This window comes from Triplophysa dalaica, chromosome 8, assembly GCF_015846415.1.
Source record: "Triplophysa dalaica isolate WHDGS20190420 chromosome 8, ASM1584641v1, whole genome shotgun sequence".
In the NCBI taxonomy this organism is placed as follows: domain Eukaryota; kingdom Metazoa; phylum Chordata; class Actinopteri; order Cypriniformes; family Nemacheilidae; genus Triplophysa; species Triplophysa dalaica.
Genome location: NC_079549.1, coordinates 11284789 through 11307603, shown reverse-complemented (window position 1 = coordinate 11307603; position 22815 = coordinate 11284789). Strand labels below are relative to the sequence as shown.

At 38.5% G+C, this 22815-nt stretch overlaps 1 protein-coding gene across 5 annotated transcripts in view; it reads right to left on the bottom strand.

Moving 5' to 3' along the window:
• Positions 1-18367, bottom strand: part of LOC130427354 (diacylglycerol kinase beta) — a 102246-nt gene extending 83879 nt beyond the window's left edge. For all 5 annotated transcript variants that reach the window (XM_056754767.1, XM_056754768.1, XM_056754770.1 and 2 more), the window contains exons 1-2: positions 18076-18367; positions 2333-2686 (exon numbers count right to left, since the gene is read on the bottom strand). In XM_056754767.1, the coding sequence (XP_056610745.1) occupies positions 2333-2393 (61 nt within the window). In that variant the 5' untranslated portion in view covers positions 2394-2686; positions 18076-18367. The remainder of the gene's footprint in view (positions 1-2332; positions 2687-18075) is intronic.
• Between the last annotated feature and the right edge of the window lie 4448 nt (positions 18368-22815).

Genomic DNA, 22815 nt, shown 5'->3' with positions numbered 1-22815 from the left:
AAAAGTTTTCGCCACTTTTTTCATTGTGTCCCTCAAGAATAATTAAAACGATGCTGAAATCTCTGCTATAGCCGGACATGCCAGACAATTAATCTCTAAAACGAAGCATTAATCTTAGACTTAACTACATCTCTCACCTGCTGAATTCTTAATGGAAATGTGTCCAGGTTTCCCGAATAGACTTCATATAATATATGTGCTATTTTTAAAGACATTATAACTTAAGTATGGCATGTTGGCAGAATTCAGGGCAACGGCACTTCTGACTGATTATTCAGAGCTCCCTAAGGCTTTTTAATCAAATGTGTTACCTGGGGTCGCACCCCACGAAAGAAAAGTAATTATCCAGACTTTATGAGTATTTAGATTTATTACTTGCATGCCTCAAGCCAATTAACCTCACAAGGCATAAAAGATACTCCATCTGGAAACACATTTCACTGTAATTTTAAGGTAATTTTGAGGTACCCTCTTAACAATTGACCCAAAGGTCTCTTTTGGATTCACATTCTATGGCCAGACTAAGGCTTTGTAGATAATAAAGGCTTCTCTTAACATTGCAACATTGTAGAAATAAAACTGGGAGTAAGATTTTGAAAATATTATTAATTATAGGTGAAAAAACACCCATATAGACAAGAGAGTGTTTGCACATGACGTCATGGCACTTTGCGAAGTGCAGATGGAGGGCAGTAAGTGATTTTCTCCAAAGGAATTCACTATAACAAACACAAAATACCCATATTTTGTGTTGTTTTTGACTGTTCAAATCAATCAAAGGTGTTTACATTTACACTTATGCATTTGGCAGACGCTTTTATCCAAAGCAACTTACCTTGCATTAACCTACACATTTATGCTTTGGTATGTGCTATCCCCTGGGATCAAACCCACAACCTTGCATTGTTAAAGCAATGCTCTTACCACTGAGCTACAGAAAAGCATGTTTATGTTTGAGATCAGTAATAAACAAATGAAAATATCATAAAAAAACGTGATTGCAAACAACCTATAAGGAAAAATGCACACAGATGAGATCTGAGATCTGATAGATAACTTTGTTTTTATTTTGTCTTGGGATCACATTACTAACTAAAGGTTATTCTTACCCAGCAGAGATCAAGTTTGACTATGGAAAAGATATTATCTTGTTAAAGATATTGTTTTCACCAAAAATTTTTACTCTACTGATGGGTGAGATGTCAATATTTGATAGTTTAATAACTCTTTCTTAAGGTACCTCTTCACTACCTTTTTCCATAACAGGTAAGTGAACCGTCACATCTCATTCTATGAGTATTTATATTTAGTTATGTATATGTTTTGGCTGATAATGTCACACCCATAACACTGAAATTGCCCAAGAGAAAAATGTTTTGTTCCAAAATGCAATGTTTTTCCCTAAAATAAACAACCAGCCTTGGTAATTTCCATTTGCATGACATGCGCATTCTTGTCATTAGCTTCGTAAAGTAAGCGATGAGAATTCCAAGCAAAAAACCTAAACAGAGGTTGCTTTCAGTTTTATTGTAGCAGTTCATAGAAAAGAAAAAAAAACACAGGTCTCTATTGACCAGATGAGGCAAACTTCTCCTAACTTGTGCATGAATATGTGCTGGTAGAGTCAGCACAATAACAACAGATGTGTCACACTTTTCTGGAAGACTTTATAATAAATATGTACTAAATGAATACCTGATCCTGTCTTGGCATCACTTTTGACCTGTTCCCCCATACGATCAATACAAACAGTTTAAACTCCCTCAAAACGACCATATCCCAATTCCCTTGTAAAATTAAAATGATGTCCATTTATAAGCAAGGCCATCACTTTTTAATATCCTTTATTGAAAATCTCATATGCCTGTTTAGCTTATAAAGTGGTCTGCATCAATAACTGCATTAAACGTTGCAAATCAATAGAGAAGCAGAGAGCACAGGCAGTACATCGATAGATTATGCCAATATAGCCTACATTCCCAGCAGTGCATCTAGTCCAGTGGTTCAACCTCGAAATGTTGACACGTCCTGAAACATCACCCTAAATAATACTCTAAGAAAGACGTCACCTTAAATGGGCGAATCGACTGATGTAATCAGCAAAAATCTAACATAAGAACCAACCAAATGGACTGATAAATCCAACCACCCATTCTTGACCACCTAACAAAAACAAAAATCAATTCTAATCAGCCAGCCAGTTTGTGTGAGGTTGGTCTCAGCCTAACCAGCTGATGTCTGATGTTTTTGCCCAGAATAAGCATCACTGAAACCATTTAATCTCAGCTACGCATACGTTTGGAGACGAAGGATATCAATCACTCATACTCACACTCGCTGTACTGCTGTAGCTGGGAGAACTCGGCTGGGCTCAGACACACCCAGTCTCCCATCTCGCCGGTTGGAGTGCTTGGGCCGAGTACAGGGGAAGAAGATGATTTTCCTCAGGTGAGGTATGAGAAGGAGAAGGTGAAGTCGGGTATGATCATAATTCCTTCTCCTTTTGAGCAGATGGCAAAAAGGCGTCCCTGTCACGGAGCGAGAGGTTGAGGGCAGAGCAAAGGTGGCGTCCTTAACATATGTGCCACGCCAGAATTGTGATTTGAGGAGCTATGCAAATGTGAGGTGGCATGTGCAGACGGATGATAACAGTAAGTTCAACTGATGACCTATCAACCTACGTGATCTGTGGAGAGAAAATATGAAAACAGTATTAGTCATGTCTCAGAATCGACTTCGCCCTTTCAAGCATAGAGGTTACTGTGGTGGACAGCTAATCAAAAATACATTTCTTGCATTTGCATCGTTTTTTTGGGCATATTTGCACATCAATTGCGACATGGGACAAATATCAAAACTTACTTTTCATGCTCTAAAGGAAATCCTTCCAAAAGTTGTGATAATTCATGAATGATTAAAAGATTATTGACTCTATAATATACACTCCTGAACAAAATCTTAAAACCAGGGGAAACATTACAAGTATTCCCATTTCTCACTGGTGGATTGTAACCAGGTTGTAAGCACTGCTTCAAAATGCCAAAACAAGAAACAGGAGCAAGAGACAAAAAACAGAGAGTAGGCAATTTATTGAAAACTTCATTGAAACTCAAACAGGCTGTTCATCAGCTGATAAAAGTTTAAGACCATAGCCTTAAAAAGGTAAAATCTGCACAAAAATATTAATGCCATTGTTCTTCAGGCAGTCACACCCTAAGCAACTCCAGATGGCAAAGGCAAAAAGGCTTTCGGTTTTTGAACGTGGCCGAATTGTTGAGCTGCGCAAGCAAGGGCTCTCGCTAGGTGCCATCTCTGCCGAGGTTGGCAGGACGACAGTCATTGCAAGTATCTTAAAAGATAAAAGTTGTAGACTAAAAATCCCATGTCTCCTTCCACTACAAGCTTGCCTGTTTGGAATTTGCAAGGGAACACCAGACGTGAGACATCAGCAGGTGAAAAAAGTTTTATTCTCTGATGAGAAAAAATGTAACCTGGACGCTCCTGATGGCTTCCAATATAACCGGCATGACAAGGAGATCCCACTGGAGATGTTTTCTACGCGGCACAGTGTTGGAGGCTCCTTCATGATCTGGGGTGCTTTTTCCTTCAATGTGAAAATGGAGCTTCAGGTTGTGCAGGGCTGTCAAACAGCGGTTGACTATGTGGACATATTTCAGCGGGCATCCCTCTTGACCGGGAATCCTCGTCTGTGCTGTAATCACTGTGTCTGTCAACAGGACAACGCTGCAGCTGCCGCTGTTTTTAGAGATTTGTGCCATGTTGTATTTTTTGTGAGATTTAAATGAGCAATGACATCCCTGCCAAAAGATGCTTTAGCAACTTGTTAGTAACCGCCATTTTAAAGACACAATGAAGGTTTAAAACATCACAAGTGGGTTATAACTGGCGTGTTTTTTGTATTAGATTAAAACAGTTAAATATTTAGAGGCTTGGTTAACCTTATTTCAGGCGATTTACCAAAACCCATTAAAAAAAAACATTGACTTTGTGGCAATCGAACCGGAAATGCTAACTGGCATCTGGGTTTCGCATACAAAAAATACGTAATCTCTGAGGTACTCTTTTGACTGGACTATTTGTTTGGATCATTTATTTAACATTATCACTAGCAATGTGATGTTTTTATACTAGAAGGAGCTGACACTATGTTTTGGCCTGTCAGGAATACACACACATTGTCTAAAAATGGTTTGCGTACCCACATTGTCACCTCGTGTCTTCCAGTTTGGTATCCTTGGGCTTAGGGAAGACCTTGTATAAGTGTTATCATTCCGTACTACATACATTTTAGATCACACAAACTTGAGTTTTAAGCATAAATGAAATTAGAAAGCCAAATTTCATCCAAAGCGAACCACCACAAACTGTACATTCCCAAGATGCCCTACTAGCAGTACAATCGTACGGGACATAAATGGCGCCGACATATTGGACCAGGCAAAAACTGTGCTGAAATCAAAATAAACAGGCAAACTGTGTTTTTTTGTTACTTATAATTTTAGTTACACATGGAAATGTATTAATTGTTCTTATTGTAATATAATTGTTAATGTTGCTTTTTTGGTGATTTACATCAGACGCGGCACGACACGGCACGCCTTTTTCTAATGGGATTGTCACACCGTGCCACATCCAGGGTGGACAAAATGTAAAATTATAATGGGTTCTAATGCTTTTTATTGTCTTTTGCCGCTTCCAGTGTAGATATATGTAATATGTGTTTGATATACGATTTAGTGGTTAATGCATCATCTGTGTATGATGTGTAAGTACACAACATCTTCCAAAGAATACTGTATATAAATCCCCTTATGTGCTTCTCTAAAACTTCTAAAAAGTTTGTAAATGCTTCGTTTCTCTGCTACAATTTCAGCATCTAATAGACCAGCCCATATAAGCATTATTTTATATTTGTGTTGTCCAAGACAAGTATTAATATCATCCCCTACCTAAGATTTGCCAATGTGAAGACAGCTTAAAAAATAACTATGTATCACATCCTTTTGTTTTTAATAAGGTGGCTTTTAATAAGGCTACAAATGATGCATGCCAGTATTATCTCTTATTTATACGAAAATGAACATGTGCCTCACTAATTTCTCTCTTGCTGCCCTTCACTTTCACATCCCGGGGTAACCACAGATTATGCTGGCTCAAGTAAGACCACCTTGTGTCATCCTCCTGTGAGATCCTGCGGACTGACTGACCATTGGGATATCCATCCAGAGGAAACTACACATCAGACCAGTACCAGCTGATCATTATATGCCATCCTCATGGGAGAACCTGTGGATTTAACTGAGCTTCCCAGCTTAGCGAATCTCCGTCAACAACCAAGAGGAAAGATGGATCCTTGATATTTTAAAGGGCCGCAATCACAGAAAATACACTTTTAAATGTTTATCTAGCAGAAATTGAGTCACCAGCATGTGTGCAGAAACACCCTGTAATTATAGAAATCCATCTACTCTTCTTTTTGTAATCTACTTCAAACCACAATAGTTTTATAAAACAGGCGATCCCCTAACAATCTGATGTCACATTGTTTACGCCTGCCAATGACCACTCATAGACTAAGAAACAACATATGTGTGCTGTTGTTGGATGTAAAATGGAACATAAAAGTACAGAGAGTCAATGCGACCCCTAGGTTTAAAAAAATGAAAGCTCCAGGACCCGGTGGCTTGTCAGTATAACATGGGTTTCGGCAAAAAAAAATCTCAAGAGTGGATCAATACACAGCTGTTCGCGTTCAAGCTTCATCTCCGGAAGTAGTAAGTATTACACATCGTTCTTAAATCGCCTTTCTTAAATAATGTGTTTAGCACGTTAGCGGCTGTTGTTTACATGTTCGCGGGCTATACCTGAGACATGATCCAAAGACAGGTGTTATGTTGTAACGTTAGTGGTAAAACGCATCGAGCCCATCGGTTCAGAAGACTTGTGACCAATATAATTTCTGTAAAGCATATTCATTACAATGAAAGAAAGTTATAGCGGTGTCTTTCTCAGTGAGTTCAGTGTTTTCTCGTATGTCCTACGTGCGACAATACTTAGAGCGGATAGAAACAGATCGCACATTTGAATGACAACCTGGTTGCTGATCTTGACATGCCTGTCTATCACATACAAGTACTCTGAATGCATGTTTTTGCCTATATCCATGTTTATGTCTGTAAGTAATATGCATGCACATGATTAATCATCAAATGTCAACATTTCATACAGTTAGTGTGTGGTTTTGGTTGGATAAGGCATTGCAGATGTAATTGCGCTTTCCGCCATATTGCTTGTCTTGATGTCATCCAAAGCAAATGTGTAAGCGTTCTACGTCATATTTTGCATACAGCAGGGGAGCAGAAGCAGAAGCTGCTTTGAAACACTGAAACATTGTGAAAACTGGTATATAAATATAACTGAATTGAATTGATCATGGTTTAAACAGTAAGTTCATTTTATTTGGCCAATGAATCCAGTTAAACTAGCATAGCCAAGCTCCTCTGTACAGTTCTGAGTTCAAAGAGCCACTCAGCAAATGACTCACATCACGGGCTCGGCCTGCTTCCGTGCTCAGCACGCTGCACCAATCAATGTCTCTATGTCTCTGTCTGCTGAATACTCCTGTTCTGGTTAGTTGATTCTCTGTCTCATAGCTCTCTCCCTGTCCAGATATTCGCTTTGAGTTAAGGCAGATAGAAAAATCAACAGTAGTTTGCCTGCACTTCCGAAGGGAAGTAAAGAACCAGACATAAAATCTTTATAAGGAGCCAAAGCTTGAAAAACTGTATGATGAGAAGAGGAAGAGATGAGTAAAAAGACAAAAAATCGATGGAGCTGATAGGGCTACCATAAATTACAGGATGTGGACTTGCCGAGGGAGAAAGTTTGAAAACTGTTTGATGAAGTTTGTTGGATAGAGGGAATCACACTGGACCATGTTGTTATGGCGGTGTATCAGCACATTGTGTTTATCTTGTGCTTTCAGCCACTTCCCAGTCATGCTGATAAGCCATAACGCTTGTGAGTGTGATATTGCTTAAGTGTCTAGTTATTTATATAACTTTCTTGTGGACTGCGTATGGAAAACAGTTACAAGAGCATAGTGCACTATAGATTATTAGTGGACTACATTGTAAATATTCAAAGTCAATATAGTCAATTCTTTTGATATGTTCATTTTGACTGTATTAAGTTTCAGTTTAAGCATGAAACCTAACATAATGTCTAAAATTTACTAGGGCGGACAGACATCTTAGTGGAATTTTCGAATCACAATGATTTTAATAGAAACCAATAATTTTGGATTTAGGAAGAATTTTGTTTCTTTGACCATGTGCTGTTATTCGTTGAATACATTGTATTCCACAATGTTAAATAAAACAGCAGCAAAGCTTAGAAATAAGATACTAATCAAAACAGCTTAGCTCAAATTTGATTTCCTATCATTATCTATGTATAATTAAATGGTTAATTTCGATAATGAGGAATCACACGAGGCCATCTGGAAGTATGGAAATAATGGAAGGTCAAATAATTCAGTAATAAATCATTTATATATTAACAAGTACGGTGACCAGCTTTGTATGTTGTATCAATTAATAAAATATCCCATTATAAGACATAATTGATTCTCTCCTTACCTCATTTACCGTAACTGTAAATTATTTATTACTTCATATATCAAGAATGTGATTTTTTTGTGAGTTAAGAGTTCTTTTCTTTTTCTCATTAAACACACAATATTTTAGATTCCCAGAATAAAACTCTCCTTAGATCTTATCAAATATAACATATCAATACACAAGAGCTTGGGCAAATACACCGTGTCTACATCGGACGCAACAGGTGTAACACAACATGACAACCTGCTTGTTCTTGAGCCTGATTCACATGGGGCTTCAGCATCAATGCTTAATGTAGGGCATATCTGAAGCGTGGCTGACGCGATCGTCATAGTGACAATAGCCAATCAAATTGTTCTCCGGTCTTGTGTGAACGCAATTGGCTAGTGCCTGCACTAGGTTTTTTGCATAAGGCAATGTTGACGTTCACAGCCCATGTGAAAGTACCATTAATGGGTTTGTCGTGCCGCATCAAGTGCGGACAAAATTTAAAATTGTAATGGTTTCTAATATGTTTCTAATGTCTTGTCAAGTCACGCCGGGTGTAGAATTAAAAATCAGCACAAAATTAAAAATCATAGCCAAATAATTTTTGAGTGAAACACTTTTGTTCTAGAGAAAACTACATATGCCAGTTTCTAAAATAAATAATGTTTCACAATACAATTCCTAATTTGAAGGTTTAGATACTCCATTGTGAAATAAAAAATATATTTTCCTGCAGAAGACCTCCAGATAGTTCAGTACAGTATGTTACATCCTTGTTACAAAGATGACATCATGGTATCTGTGGTGCGTCAAACTGACAGGTTGAAAATTTAGTTTTTATCGAGGTGTTATAGTTTCCTTCTGCTAGGACAATAAGCGAAGTCGAATCCGCCAGTTTTGGCCTCATGAAACATGGTGCTGTGCTCAGTGGAAAAAGGTGACAAACAGGAGGCACATTTAAGGTGAAAATATTAAAAAGGAGAACAGACATTATGATACATAACCGTCATCTGCTGATATGTTAATTCCATTTCTGGTTGAGGGAAATTTATATCTTCATATCGCTGTAAACTGTTTATGTCTCACATACTAGACTAACGGTTTAAAACGCCTTTTTCTTTCCAGTGTAGGTCGACTTTATAACTCATAGTATTTTTCTCCAGTGTCCTGCCTTAACAATGTAAGCTATACAGTCAAACGTTATTAGTGTCAAGGACAGAATACACTAATAGGGCAGTTAAGGCCATGTGGACATTGTACAGAGGAAAGATCAAGAGACAACGTTAATGGCTGTATAGTGCAAAAGTGTGTGTGTTAATGAGCTCCAGCCACGTGCTGGTCAACAGGATGGGGCCTCCCCTCTGTGCAGAGAGGGATTCTGTTTGCTCACTCAGTTGCCTGGCAACTTGACGTCATAAGTGTGCAGCAAGATGATGAACTGAACATGAGGATATTTGTTTATGTCCACAGTAAAACACATATCAAGACGAATTGCAGCCACAAAACCAAATACAGCACTAAAATGAAAAACGCAATGTGAATTTCTCATTCACTCTATGCCCAAAAAACAACTAAATGGATGATGATATCAGTTGTACTTCATAGAATGATTCAGAGCCTAATGCTGCTTTGACAATACCTGGGTTTATGATATAAGAAACAATAGAGATTTTTATCTTCCCCGTCTTCTGGAAATAACATCTGATACTCAAAATGGAGAAACTGATTTTCCATTACACTTAACGGGATAAATCTGCCATTGTTGATTCACCCTCATGTGGTTCAAACAGTTTGTCTGTGGAATACAAAACGACATCTTGAGAATTGTCTGAGTGATTTTTTGTCAATGGAATGGGGAGTCCATTTTTTTGGTTGCCAATCATTCCTCAGAATATCTTCATTCATGCAATAAGTCATGCAGGTTTGGAATAACATGAGAATGACTTAAAGGTGCTGTATGTAATGTTTTGGGGGATCTTTTGACAGAAATGCAACTTAATCTATTGTGTCTTCTGAGGTGTATAAAGACCTTTCATAATGAAGCATTGTTTTTTTGGAATTGGAATTGGCCATGTTTTCTCTTAAGTATACTATAGCCCTAAACGAACAAACTGAGCTACAGCACGTTTCGTAAATATATAATCTCCTTCGGCAAAGAAGCAAAAACATGATGACATCTTAGTTCTGTGTCAGCCACCGTAGTGCTTTATCAGCCCCAAATTATCATCTATTTATTGTGAAGTATAGTATCTGAAGGAACTATGCAGGGTGTATTCAGTACACCATATTTAAGTTGTCAACTTAATGCCCAATGATTCCTATCTCCTCACAGCAAACCCAGCACATTTCTGATTAGCCTTTTACGGTATTATGATATAAAACTTTTCTTTCTCTCTTGACTTACAGGCCAGAGATCTCAGGTCACTTCCTGCAGAATGGACTGTAGCAGGATCTAAACTGGGACACATAACATCTTATCCAGCAAGAGGCTTGTTCTGTGAAAACTGATCTAACCAAGAGTTATATCATCTCCCAGGCCCATTACACAGTCTCAGCCTCATTATTCTCTTTCTTATGTCTAGCAGCGCAGAAATGCATGTAGCCTACCGCATTCCATTTACCCCTCTTTCTCCGACTGACACTCCATTATGCTCCAGCCTGGTAGTATTTATAACATTCCCTCACATCCCTTCCTCTGTAGCCATCTATATTACATCCTCTTCTCAATCTCTCATCCTCTCTCACTTCCCGTAAACAACCAATTGATGAATCTCCATTTCATGTAGAATTTATGCCACTACCCTACTACTTTGAACACACACATTTTTTTTTTTTTACTAACCAAATTGCGTGATTAACATAATAAATACAGTTTACTCAAGAAAGCTAAGCATGCGAAAACATCAATAATTCTCTAAATGTGATAACACAAAAATTGCAGATTATCATGGGCAAACATACAGTGGACTGCAGTGCTGTGCATTATAGCTGACACCCACATGAATACTGTACAGCTGGTTTTGTGAATGTAAGTCATTCCTTTAAAATGCATTTGAAGTTTGAAACGTGTATTTTAATGTGTAGCCTATATAACTTTGGAGATGGTCGGTAAATTCAGACTATTGAACATCCAATGTCAAACCAACTTTATGCCAGTGGATAAATACTGAATTTGTAAAACTGTAGTTGCATAATTTGGCAAAACTAAATTAGACTTTGAAATAGTACAAAAACACATGCCTTCTTGTTCTTTTGTTTCGCGTTGATGGCGTTTTGTTTTCCGCTACAGATGGATAAATAGCCATGGCTGTAATCATGCATCATCAAGTCATGCGCATGTCATCACCTGTCGCGCTATACACAATGTCTGAGTATGTCAAAGTAATTAAATAAATTAAGGGTTAATCTTTAGTATTAATCCGCAAATTATAAAAATAGCGTCTTGTTAACATTATAGTGTTTTTGATGAGGTCCTCAAGGGGCCCCCCTGGGGGTGCAGAGGCTCTACGCAACCTGCGTAGTCTGCGTATAGGGAGGATCGGCTCTGCTCCCTGGATTCATTATTAAAATCTAATTAGCACAGAAAGGTTCAGTAAGTCTGTTTTTGTCTATCACGTAATGTAACATGTAAAAAGGCTTTCATCAGATTTCTGTGAATGTTCTTTGTGGCTTTGTGATGTGGGTGCTATCTAACAGTTTAAGTGTGATGTAAAGATGCATGCGATGGACTCGTACGCTACCCACATGGAATCACACTTTACCGATCTGACTGTAGTTTAGTGAAACAGCAGACAGCTGTTTGTGATCATCAGAAACCTTAATGATCTATATTCGAGCTTTGAATAACAGAGTGTGTGCAGAGGCCTGTTTTAATATCTCATTTTCTGTCTTCTCCAACTCTGCCAAAGACAAAACCCTGACAAGGGGTTTCACCAAATTGCATTTGAACTATTCGGAGAAGCATCAACCATAATAATTATTAACGTAATTAGCAGTAAAATCCAACATGTATCCAACCGACATGACCCTGAACCCACCGAACATTGTTTTATCAACACTTAAACTGTGAGCTAATAATGTGCATTTTAGTAGATATTTTTGTGCAATGTACATAGTTCAATTAACATGATATTATATACGGTGTATTTGGTAAAAGTGTGGCTCATAAAGTCCACGGTGTGTTTATGCATTAAAGAAGAGAGGAGCTAGAATGGCATTTATACATTTTTTTTTATGATTTCTTTCTGTTACACCAATCAAATAACCGTAATGCGGATAATTTCATTGAATATAAAATGACTATACACAGTCCATAAATATCATATTCTGCTTACAAATGTATACCTCATGTTACACTGGGAAGGTGAAATGTATGCAAGAGTAAAGATGTCCAAGCAGAGCAAATATGCTGTAATGACACAATGCTAAGTTTATAACCATATTAGTCAATGAAATTTTCCAGATCTAGAAGCTTCTCAACTCACACTTGACGCACACTACGCCATGTTGTTCAACTTGGTCATTTCACAACAGGAAACATATGTACTTATCTGTGGTGCTGTGTATCAGCCCAAGAATATTTTACAAAAGTCCAATTGTGTATTTTTATAATTTTTTATAATGTGTTTATTGAATACCAGCCCCCGTGATCCCAAAGAGGACACACTAACCCGGTATCACCCTAAAGCCTGTAATAAACATGCTGGTCCACTCAAATTTTTTTGTCAGTGTCACGCTTTGCCTTCTTTAGGCGTGAACATGACACACAGTTTTTTTCACTGAAAACTGAGACGATTTCATTAATACGTAATATTTGTACTTATTTATGTTTATTATCTGTTACCTAAACCTATACCCACCTCTGACAATTAAAAACAAGCAACAAGCAAATAGAAGTCAGCCAAGGGCATTTATTAAAACACACCAAAAACAGTATAAAAACCTTACAAACTGGTCCCGTGCATTCCAAATCTTTTATTTAGCCGTACGATATCATACACAGTAGGTTCTAATCACCGACGAATGGGCTCAATGGTACGTACGTAGTGGCGTGTACACTCCAGTTTAGGACATCCAATATTGTTTCATTACGTAAGTGAACGTAATGATGCAACCAGTAACAAAGAAAAATGAGAGCCAATGCCATTTCACAGTCGAAGCTGATCTTGGGATCGGTACACCAATGTGATGGTGTCCACGATCTAGTGCGCAAATCTCTGTTTGGAGATAGATCTCCCCTTTTGTCGTCCTCCAAAACAGACAAATAGCTCTTCTGAAGCTCTGCATGAATTGCAAGTAGCGGGGCAGGGAGCGTACTGGACACAACACGGTAGGGGTTGGGGTCGTCCTACCCAGAGTGGAGCGCCTGCAAGTTTACCACCCAGTACCTGAAGGGAATGGTGGGAGCTTGGGCACGTAGCCAGGCCGGGATCTCAGCATCACGTGGGTGTCGACCAGCCCGAACTCTAGGCAACTATTGGACACAAAGAGTGCATGCAGATCCCCCTCTTGATGGAAGCAAGCAGCACCAGGAGAACTGTCTTCATCGTGAGATGAGGCAAAACAGGTTTTCCCTAGGGGTTCAAACTGGACCCTTCCCAGGCCCACAAGGACCACATTAAGGTCCCAAGAGGGTACGGACTGCGGTCGGGAGGATTAACCTTCCTCGAGCCCCTCAGGAATCTGATGATCATGTTGTGCTGCCCGAGAGACTAACCAGCCACAAGAGTGCGATGTGCAGCGATGGAGGCGACATATACCTTGAGCGTGGAGGGACTGAGGTTGCTCTCTCAACTTTTTTGAAGGAAGGACAGCACGACACTGATCGCACAATTCTGAGGATCTTCCCTATACGGGAAGAACACAAAGGCGAGGAGAGGGGCCACATGTAAATGTGCTCACGACTGCCGTAGGCAGGTCACTTAGGATCTCCTCGTCCAGTTCAGGAGCCAGACGTGGAGGTTCAAGAGGTCTGGTCTAAGGTGCCAGTCCATGCCCTTCCTCTGAGAAAGAACGCCCTTCATCAGGGGAATCGGCCAGAGGGGAGTTATCGTCAGAAGCTTTAGCTCTAAGAACCAATTCTGGTTAGGCCAATAGGTCGCAACCAACAGAACTTGATGCTCCCCTTCCTGACCTCGCACAGGACCTGTGCAAGGAGGCTCACTGGGGGAAGGCGTACTTCACCAGAAGGGTGGCGATCTCGACCCAAAGCAATGGAGCATTTTGCCTCGCTCCCCGGTGCAGAATGTCCTGAAACTTGGGTGTTTTAGCTCTTTTATGAAATTTGCTCTAGTAGACACCTTCGGCTAGCTACCGAAACGCCCTAGGGAAGTTGCACACCAGGACGAATCCGTTGCTCTGCATCGTAGAATCCAGGATATAATCAGTAATAATGCGCTCAGCAGGTTTGGAAGAACAAATGGGGAATGAATGGACGTATGTACGGGCGAAGACTGGCATGCTATTCCATTCGCCAAGTCAATTGACCTTTTTAAAGTACAATCAGAGATCACAGTTTCTCAAGATCAAACCCCCATTCTGTCGTTTCAGCACAACGTTGAGAGAGAGACAGAAAGGGAAGTTATCTATTTTTGTATATGAACTCTTGATTTATTCTACACAATTAATTTTGAAAGATTTTTCCATTCCTTATTTGAGTAAATCTACTGAATCTGACCACCGCAGAAGTCTCTTGAGCCATAGTGTTCAGAATAACACAGCCAAATTAGGATTCTAATTCTGAAGGGATACTAAAAAAGAGAGATAGGTGCACCCCTGTCACCCTGTTCCATCAGGGACAGGTACACACAGAACATTTATACACAGCTATGATCAAACGATCATCATGATAGATGAAGAGTGTGCGGAAAGTGGCAAGCTAAGCCGAGAATGAAATGGAACAGAACCACAAAAATTCTGATTCCATTAACAGAGCCTTTATAGAATTAAATATTCTGTCGGACGTCTGGACAGCATTCCGGTCAGGGCAAACAGCATCTTTGCCATGTGATAACTGCATGTAACTGTTTCAAGCAGGATAAGCAGGGTAATATTTTTGTCTCAAACTCAGTCTCCTCAGTCTCTGCGGCATGAGAGAAGGAGCTTTGAGCCAATGGATGAGAGTGGCAGCTACATTTCTTACATCATCAAACTGTAAGCTGGTGTGGACCTGATAATGAAACATTGAACTGGCAGGAACTGCATGGCAAAGGTAAACGGTCAAATCAATTTCTTGCACATCTCAAACATACAACATGAGCACAAACTATTTTTGATTGATACCATTGATCGAGGATATTTAATGAATGCGCGTCTCTGTGCATGCTACTGTCTGAGTGAGATGCTGTTTGGGTAAAGGTGAGTTTTCCTTACTGATTTAATGGAAACAGAAGCAGTGTAGCACATACTAGTCTAAAATGCAGCCTATAGCACTTAGGCGACATTTCTGAACTGAATACAATGTTTGTTTCTCTGTTACTGAGCCTATTTAATTTACTTACACAAAACGCTTTTTAGAGTTTTCTTCTCCCATGTCAAACACTACACAATGACTCTAATAGCGGTGTACCAAAAAACATGTGATGTTCTGATGTTCGCAAATTACTTACAATTGCATTTTACCACTTGTACATCAGTACAGTGTGTTATTGAAAAACAAAACAGTATGAGTAAAGCAACGGACGTGCACTGCTGGAATTAAGCAATCACCCTTAAAACACAGATCTCCACTTATTTACGGCCAGTACGTCTTTGTGATTGGAGCAAAATGAAGAAAGATATCTGAAAGGTTGGTTTTAGTGTTTTATAAAACATATTTCCTGTTATTAAAAAAAGCATGAAGTTATGAAATAAACTAGCGAGACTTATTACTTTTTTTATTGAAATTGTAAATAAAACCACATCAAATTGGAACAGCTTACCCAAAAATAACAATTCTGTCTTCCTTTACTAACCCGGAAGTTGTTCACAATCCGAATAAATGTCTCTGTTTTGATGAACACATAGAAAGATATTTGGAAGAATGGTTGTCACCAAACAGTTCTTGGCCACCACATACCATAGTTGGAAAAAATGCTTGATACATTTCTTTGTACATTTTTTGAAGAATGTAGGGAAGCAAACAATTCTCATTCTTCCAAATATTTGTCTCTGTTTTTTACCATTTACATTTAGGCATTTATCCAAAGCGACTTACAGTGCTTTATCCTAAACAGTTTACATTGGTATTGAAAATCCCCTGAGATCGAACCCACAACCTTGCGTCGTAAACGCAATGCTCTTACCACTGAGCTACAGGAAATCTACCAGAAATGTATATAAAATTTGGAAAAACTTGAGGGTGAGTTGACAGAATTTTATTTGGGGGGAGAACAAGCATTTTTGTAATATTGTCCAAATGCTATCATGCAACAGCCGATGGATTCCATGCTATATTTAAATATCGAAACAAAAAAACTGAGCAATTCCTAATTACTTGCACATGTTGTGGGATGTTAGACAAATAAGAGAAAAAAAAATCAGCCGCTTATACCATTCCATAAGTAACTCTCTTAGGCACTCTCTTAACACCCCCCCTCCAGGGGCCAACATCCTCAAAAAATCCTGAGAGTATTTACATTGGGGTTGGATGCCATGGCAACAGGAGGGTTTGGTTCAAAATTGCTATGCAATGACATGGAAAAGCCAGGCAAGACCTGCTCTGATTCCCAGCTAAAGGAAACCTAGTGCCCTTCAATCAAAATGTGTACTAAAAATCATCAGCTGAGGAATAACAAGTCAACTGCTCTCTGACTACTCGCATTCAATTTCTCAACAAAGAAGTAGATAAGAGTTTAACCAGCACTTTGGATATCGTAGCTGTCAGACTAAACCTCGTCTCTCCATTTTTATTATTTGTATTTTTTTCATAAATCATTACTATTGGTCACCATTTATGTTTGTCTGTGGGTTTTCCAAATATTTGACCAATTATAAGTATTAAAAAGAGCTTGTAAAATTTGAGAACACAGTGTTACGTTTTTAAACAGGCAGTTTTGAAGATTCAAGCTTTCAGTCCGACAGCGACGATATTTGAAGAACATTTCTTATAATACTCAATTATTTTTGAAACAAGTAAATAATATTATAAAGTAATGTTGCATGATTATGTAATGTAATAAAATAAACAATAATATCTAAATAAAACCAATCAATTTAAAGCATCTAATATAACCTATTTACATAATGGGTATAGTAAAGAAATATACGTTTATGAATTGCGCTTTTTCTATTTTTTACAGGAATGACAGTATAATAAGTCACAAACTCAGTGTTTATGTCGTTTAAATGTAAGATTTTGTAGTCTAATGTGTGCTATATAGCTGTATTCTTAATAACAGCCATACTTTTCTTTCTATTTGTTTACAAGAACTTTCCCTCTAGCACAATTCTCAAATTTGTCCCTGACAATGTGTGCTTCCTGTAAGGATGTTAGGAGAAATGACAGTGCTTCTCTAACAGACAGTCAAATATTCATCTACCCAAGAGTAGCCTAGTAAAGATGAGACGCAAGCCAAAAGAAAACACAATGATCTCTGTTTATTTAAACTCGTTTTTATCATGGTGTCCATTAAGGTACTCAATCTCTGCCTGCTGTTTTGACCTTGAGTGGTGTCTCACGAGCAATCTTTAATTCGCTTCATGCACAGTGTTTTAATAATGACTGTGAGTATGTCTATTAGTGGGAAAACACTACAAACACAAACATTCAACTTGTCCCCTCCAAACAGACAGGATGTGTACTGCATCCTCGAGCAGATGAAGAACCACAGCGCACTGTCCATACTGTTCCTGCATCTCAGGTTTTGTCGAGACCCGATGAAGATCAAGGGTTTCGATTCCTGGGTAAATTATGTGTTTTGATGTGTTATTCAGACGCTAATTCGAAGCATCACAGATGCTGACTGAACTCACTGAAAGGTGTGAAGTATACGGTATTTGCACTCGGCAGACTAAGTAAGTGTTAGCTACAACGACCACAACATGCATCTTCCAGCAGCACATCAGGTCTGCGATACAGGAAACACCTAAATCACCTCCTGCAAGATGTCTAAATAAACAATTGTGACCTGCACAATAACAAAGCTTTTTGTTACAAAGGTCTCGTGCCGATCAGACAGAATAAAAAAAGACAAAGTGTACCAAATCAATTTAGGTTCAGAGGTTAAAGCTGGAGATCAATGTGCATGTTGCCCGTCATAGCGACAGAGCTGATGGTCATGCTTACAGTGTTGCAGTACGACAGATACAATTATAGAGATGAGACCGTGAGAGATAAAAAACTGAAAACACATGATCGGCAGACAGCACTGATCGGTACCCTATGAACAACAACACAGAGAGATCACAACAGAGTGTGTGTGTGTGTGTGAGAGAGAGAGAATGAAAGATAGATATCACATCCTACCTCTGATGGGGCTTCTCGCTGGTCTAAGTGCCGTTACAGGCTCACAAACAAAACGCTACAGGCAGCAGAGCTCAGGCAGAGCTGGAACCAGCACACTCAGCAACAGAGACATCCCTCCCATCCTGCATGAATTAATTAAACCTTTTCTCTGTCTCTCTCTCTCTCTCTCTCTCTCTCGATTATCATTGGGTGAGCTCTCCGCTTTGCTCTCACACGGCTGTAACAGTGATGTCCCTGCACTTTCTTTTCTGACAGCCTGTTTACACTGCGCTCTTCTCTGGCGCTCTGTTTCCCTCTTGTTCTCTCAGTGTCTCTCTCTCTCTTGCTCACTCATACACACACTCTCTCTCATCAACAGCACAATATCAAAGTGCTTCTCATAGAGCCAGCCCTCCCCTAACCATCACAGTTAGCACCTCTTGCCTGTCACGATACGGAACTCTCTTTTTAATCGGATCTTTCTTCTGCTATGTTGTTTTTTGGATTAACAAAATAAAAAACGGTATAGAATATATAGAAAACGTTTACGATTTGGAAAACAATTAACAGCATAAAATTCAGGTAGATATTTCAATTTGTATTACAGGCAAAAGTTTCAAATATTTAGAATTATTATTATGAGTGAATTTTTTTGGGGAAATAATAAAATTAAAGGAGTAGTTCACTTCAAAATTGGCCTCATTCACTTTCTATGGTAGTTTTTATTCCTACAATGGAAAGTCAATGGGGGCAAATTTTGAAATGAACTACTCCTGAACACAATTTTGACTAGTCGTCTTACATATTTAGCTTCATGATTGTGTCATTTCTATTTTTAAGATTTCCAGTTGCTTGAATTATAAAATGTATTCTAATTTATGGAGGTGTACCGAGATATCGGTCAATATTCATTGTCGGTCGATACAAGCCATAATTTTCCATCGCAGAAACATCTTTAGAATCTTTAGAATGTAAAAACAGACGCGTCACGTGTTTCCTTTGTAACACAAGAGGCTGTTTTATAACATCTCTGAACGCATTCTATTTGAACGGTTCGGCGCGATGGTGGAAAAGAGCTCTTAGTATCGCTGCACATCTACGAATATGATATCAAAGTTCCTACAAAAATTCTGCTGACACAAGACCGAACATCTTTTTTTTCTATTTATAACTAAATCCGTGACATCATCCAAATACCGTTTCATTTCCTTTATCTATTACTCTCAAAGCCAGACACAACCACAAGACATAATTAACTTTTTACTGAAGTAATTCGAGAAACTCCTGTACAAAACAGCCTTACATAACCCTGTATCATCTAGGAGAGCAGGTGTTGTACAGCAGGACTCACCATACCATTCTAGTAAATTCAAAACTATTGTTTACACTCCCAAACAGAGAGACCTCACAATACAACAGCATTAAACAACACAATGCTCTACATTACTGGAATAAAAGGATAGGGTTGAGTGCATAATACACAGGCTTTCCCAATTGAATTCGACATGAAGGCTTTTATGTAAATAAAAAAAAGCAATAAAAATCAAACAAATTGAATTCTGGTTTCTAATAAGCAGAAAGAAAATGTGAATGGAATTTAGAAATGTAATATTTTAAGGTAAATACTATTAAGTCATGTTAGGATGATATAATGGTCCCGTATAGGACAAATGGGATGGTGTCAGAGCTCAACAACCAAATTTCACTCAGCCAGAGAGAATTAAGCCCCAGCATCATTTCTCCATCACTTAATTTGAGGAACATACAAAGGGACAAAAATAGCCTGTAAAGTGCTCCTCCCCATCTCAAAAGCTGACTGTTTTAGTCTGGCCTATATTTCACACAGGTAAGCCGTCCCTCTTTTCTAATTTGGAGGAAAAAACAATCGCAAATTTGCTCGAGAAGACCTTTTTAGGAAAGTGGTTTAAAATCAGAGAGCATTAGCTGACGCTAAAGCCTTCAACATGGTTTTAAAGGACACTAACAGAACACACTCTTACCTCCAATACAAATCAAGACTAAAAACAAAACAAAAAAAAACATAGAACACATTTGTGTGATGTTCAGAGGATGCTCAGATATCAAAAAGGGAAGTATTCAAAAGAGGTTAGATTGATAAGACTGTCCTTACCGTGAATATGTTTGAGTTGATTGTCTTTTGTATACAGTGGTCAGTATTTAGGAAATGTGTAGGAGTTTTGATATGAGAAGACATCAGTGTTTCCAAGAACAGAGAGCTGCAGGTAACAGCGAAGAACCGCATCATCTACTTGAATCATGCAGTTGTGCAATGCACACCTAAACATATAAATCTTGTGTTGGTAAATTCGCACTACGCACAGTATTTCAGTCAAGGCGAGAGAAATGCAAAAAGGAAATTGATGTATTTCTACGTAACGTATCTGCACTTTCTCTATGCTGTCTGTTTCTCTTGAGTTTTCTCTCTCTTCCCTGAGGGGACTTTCCCCTTAACTGTTAGAGATGAAGGCGTAGCCTTATGCCAGCAGAGCGAGTGCTTTCACTTCCTGTCTTTTTGTATCTTATTGTCCTTTGTTTGAGCAAACATTGTTATGAACCAACGCACATGTTTTTATGAATGAAAAACCTCATGCGATATAATATTCGAGTGTAAAACCTTTTGAATTTTTTGTATAACATAGAATCAATCCATCCATTTATGTATTCTATAGCTACTGTGTGTACATTTGGAGAAAAATTAAAAACAGGATTTTTTATCCAGAAATGGGTTAAAACTGTTGAGGCAAGAACAGCTGGTAGAGAGAGAACCTCACACAGACAGACGAGAGAAAGCCTGCAGGGTTCATCCATTTTCTATTTTTATCCCTCCGGCCGCCCCGTCTCCCCAGTGAGCGGAAACACTGTTCTTCTCGCCTAACCACTGTGGGTCCACTGGGACAGGTCACCTCATTCTGGGTGAATGGGTGGGTGAAATTCATCATGGAAAAAATGTACAGCTTTTCACATTTTTCTCATTTTCTCTACAACAATGCATGAACCACGCAGTCTGTGATACCCTGTTGTAAAAGTCAATTTCCCTGAATTTTCACCATCTATTAAATACTCGAAGCAACATGTGCAGCATGTGTGCGATTGTGTGGGTGGGGTGTGAACTGCAAGACGTTGCATGCAACTCCTCACCACATGGTTAAGATAAAAGCAGACTTGATTGCTTAAGTTTTTATGCAAAAGGCCTTTAAGTGACACATGGTGTACTTGTTTTAGCAGAGGTGATCGAAGGGATAGTTCACCCAAAAATGAAAATTCTGTCATCACTTTCTCACCCTCTTGTCATTTCAAACCTGTTTGACTTTCTTTTTTTCTGCAGAACACAATAGTGTTTTGAAGAATATTATTAACCGAACAACTGTGATACCCATTCACTTTTATATAAAACCAATGCAAGTGAATGAGTAATGTCCATTCTTGTTTTTTTCTGTGTGACATTTCTTTTTATAAACTCATTACATTGCATGAGTTTGTCAAAAGATGTATATCAGTAATGATATGGTGTCCTAATTATCCGACTTAACTGGAACAGAAATCCTTCAGAAGACAAGATCAGGAGCCTCTGACAGATCCATCGATGACTTGAGAAAAGTTTTATGCATGCGATTGTATTAAAAAACAAGTTAATTATGAGAAAGTAAGAAGTTAAAGCAAAATGAGCAAAATTACAAGCATACCTTTTTCTTACAGTTCTTACAGCTTTATTAAAGATTTTTAGGGACACTGAAAGATGGAAGACAGCTAATTATGTTAAAGCAACTTGTGATTTGTAATTTAGTAAAATACAAAATTGGAATAAGGATTCATGGTTTGTTTCATAGAATATTTCTGCAACAAAAGGAAGATATAAATGTCAAACTCTGAACTGACTGAAATGTAAACAAAACAGTTATTCCACATTTCCGCAGTATTAATTATTAAACCTAGAGCAAATAATAATATTAAAACAATGAGGAATGTCCTGAAGGCTAAGCTAAGATGAAATACAGACCTCATTCATTTTTTCTCCCATTGACTATGTATTTGTCTGAAATAAGAATAAAATAATCAGGTAATATGGCCAGCAGAGGCTGAAGTGGACATATAGTTCTGTGTAAAATGCACACTGCTGAATTGTGACAGAGGACCCCTGTGTCTCCAATAGATCTCTGCCCTATAATGAGATCCAAAGCCACATCACTAAGCTGGCAGGCACATCCCCAGAGACCCCAGGACAGGAAGAGGGGGGGGGAGATTGAGAAACCATTACGAACAGGGACAACACAAAACAAATATAACAGAGCTGACTTACATTTCTTTAAAAGGCATCAGACCTATCCAAGGAGATTATAATCACAACTCCCGGAACAGGATAGCGTAACAGATGGGTGTATTTTTAAAAGATATTTAAAGATTGTGTATCACAGGAGGTTTCTGCCAATCTTATATTAATCTTGAGTGCCTATACAGCATTGTATACTTCGTATCTTCAAAGAGTATTTAGTTTTATCAAATTTATAAAAGTGAGATACAGCTGTACGATTATTTCCAAAAAAATACGAGCTTCTAGAGGTGGGACTAGTGAGGAGGGTGGGACGGAACTACAGCCCGAGCAAGCAACACATCATCACATCATCCCTTTGTGTTTTGTACATTATGCTGATTGCCTACAAAACACAGATGTATGACTTAGTTTTACGTACTGTGTGCAGTACATGTCTGGCATCTTTTAACGCTGTCAGTAAGAAAAAAATC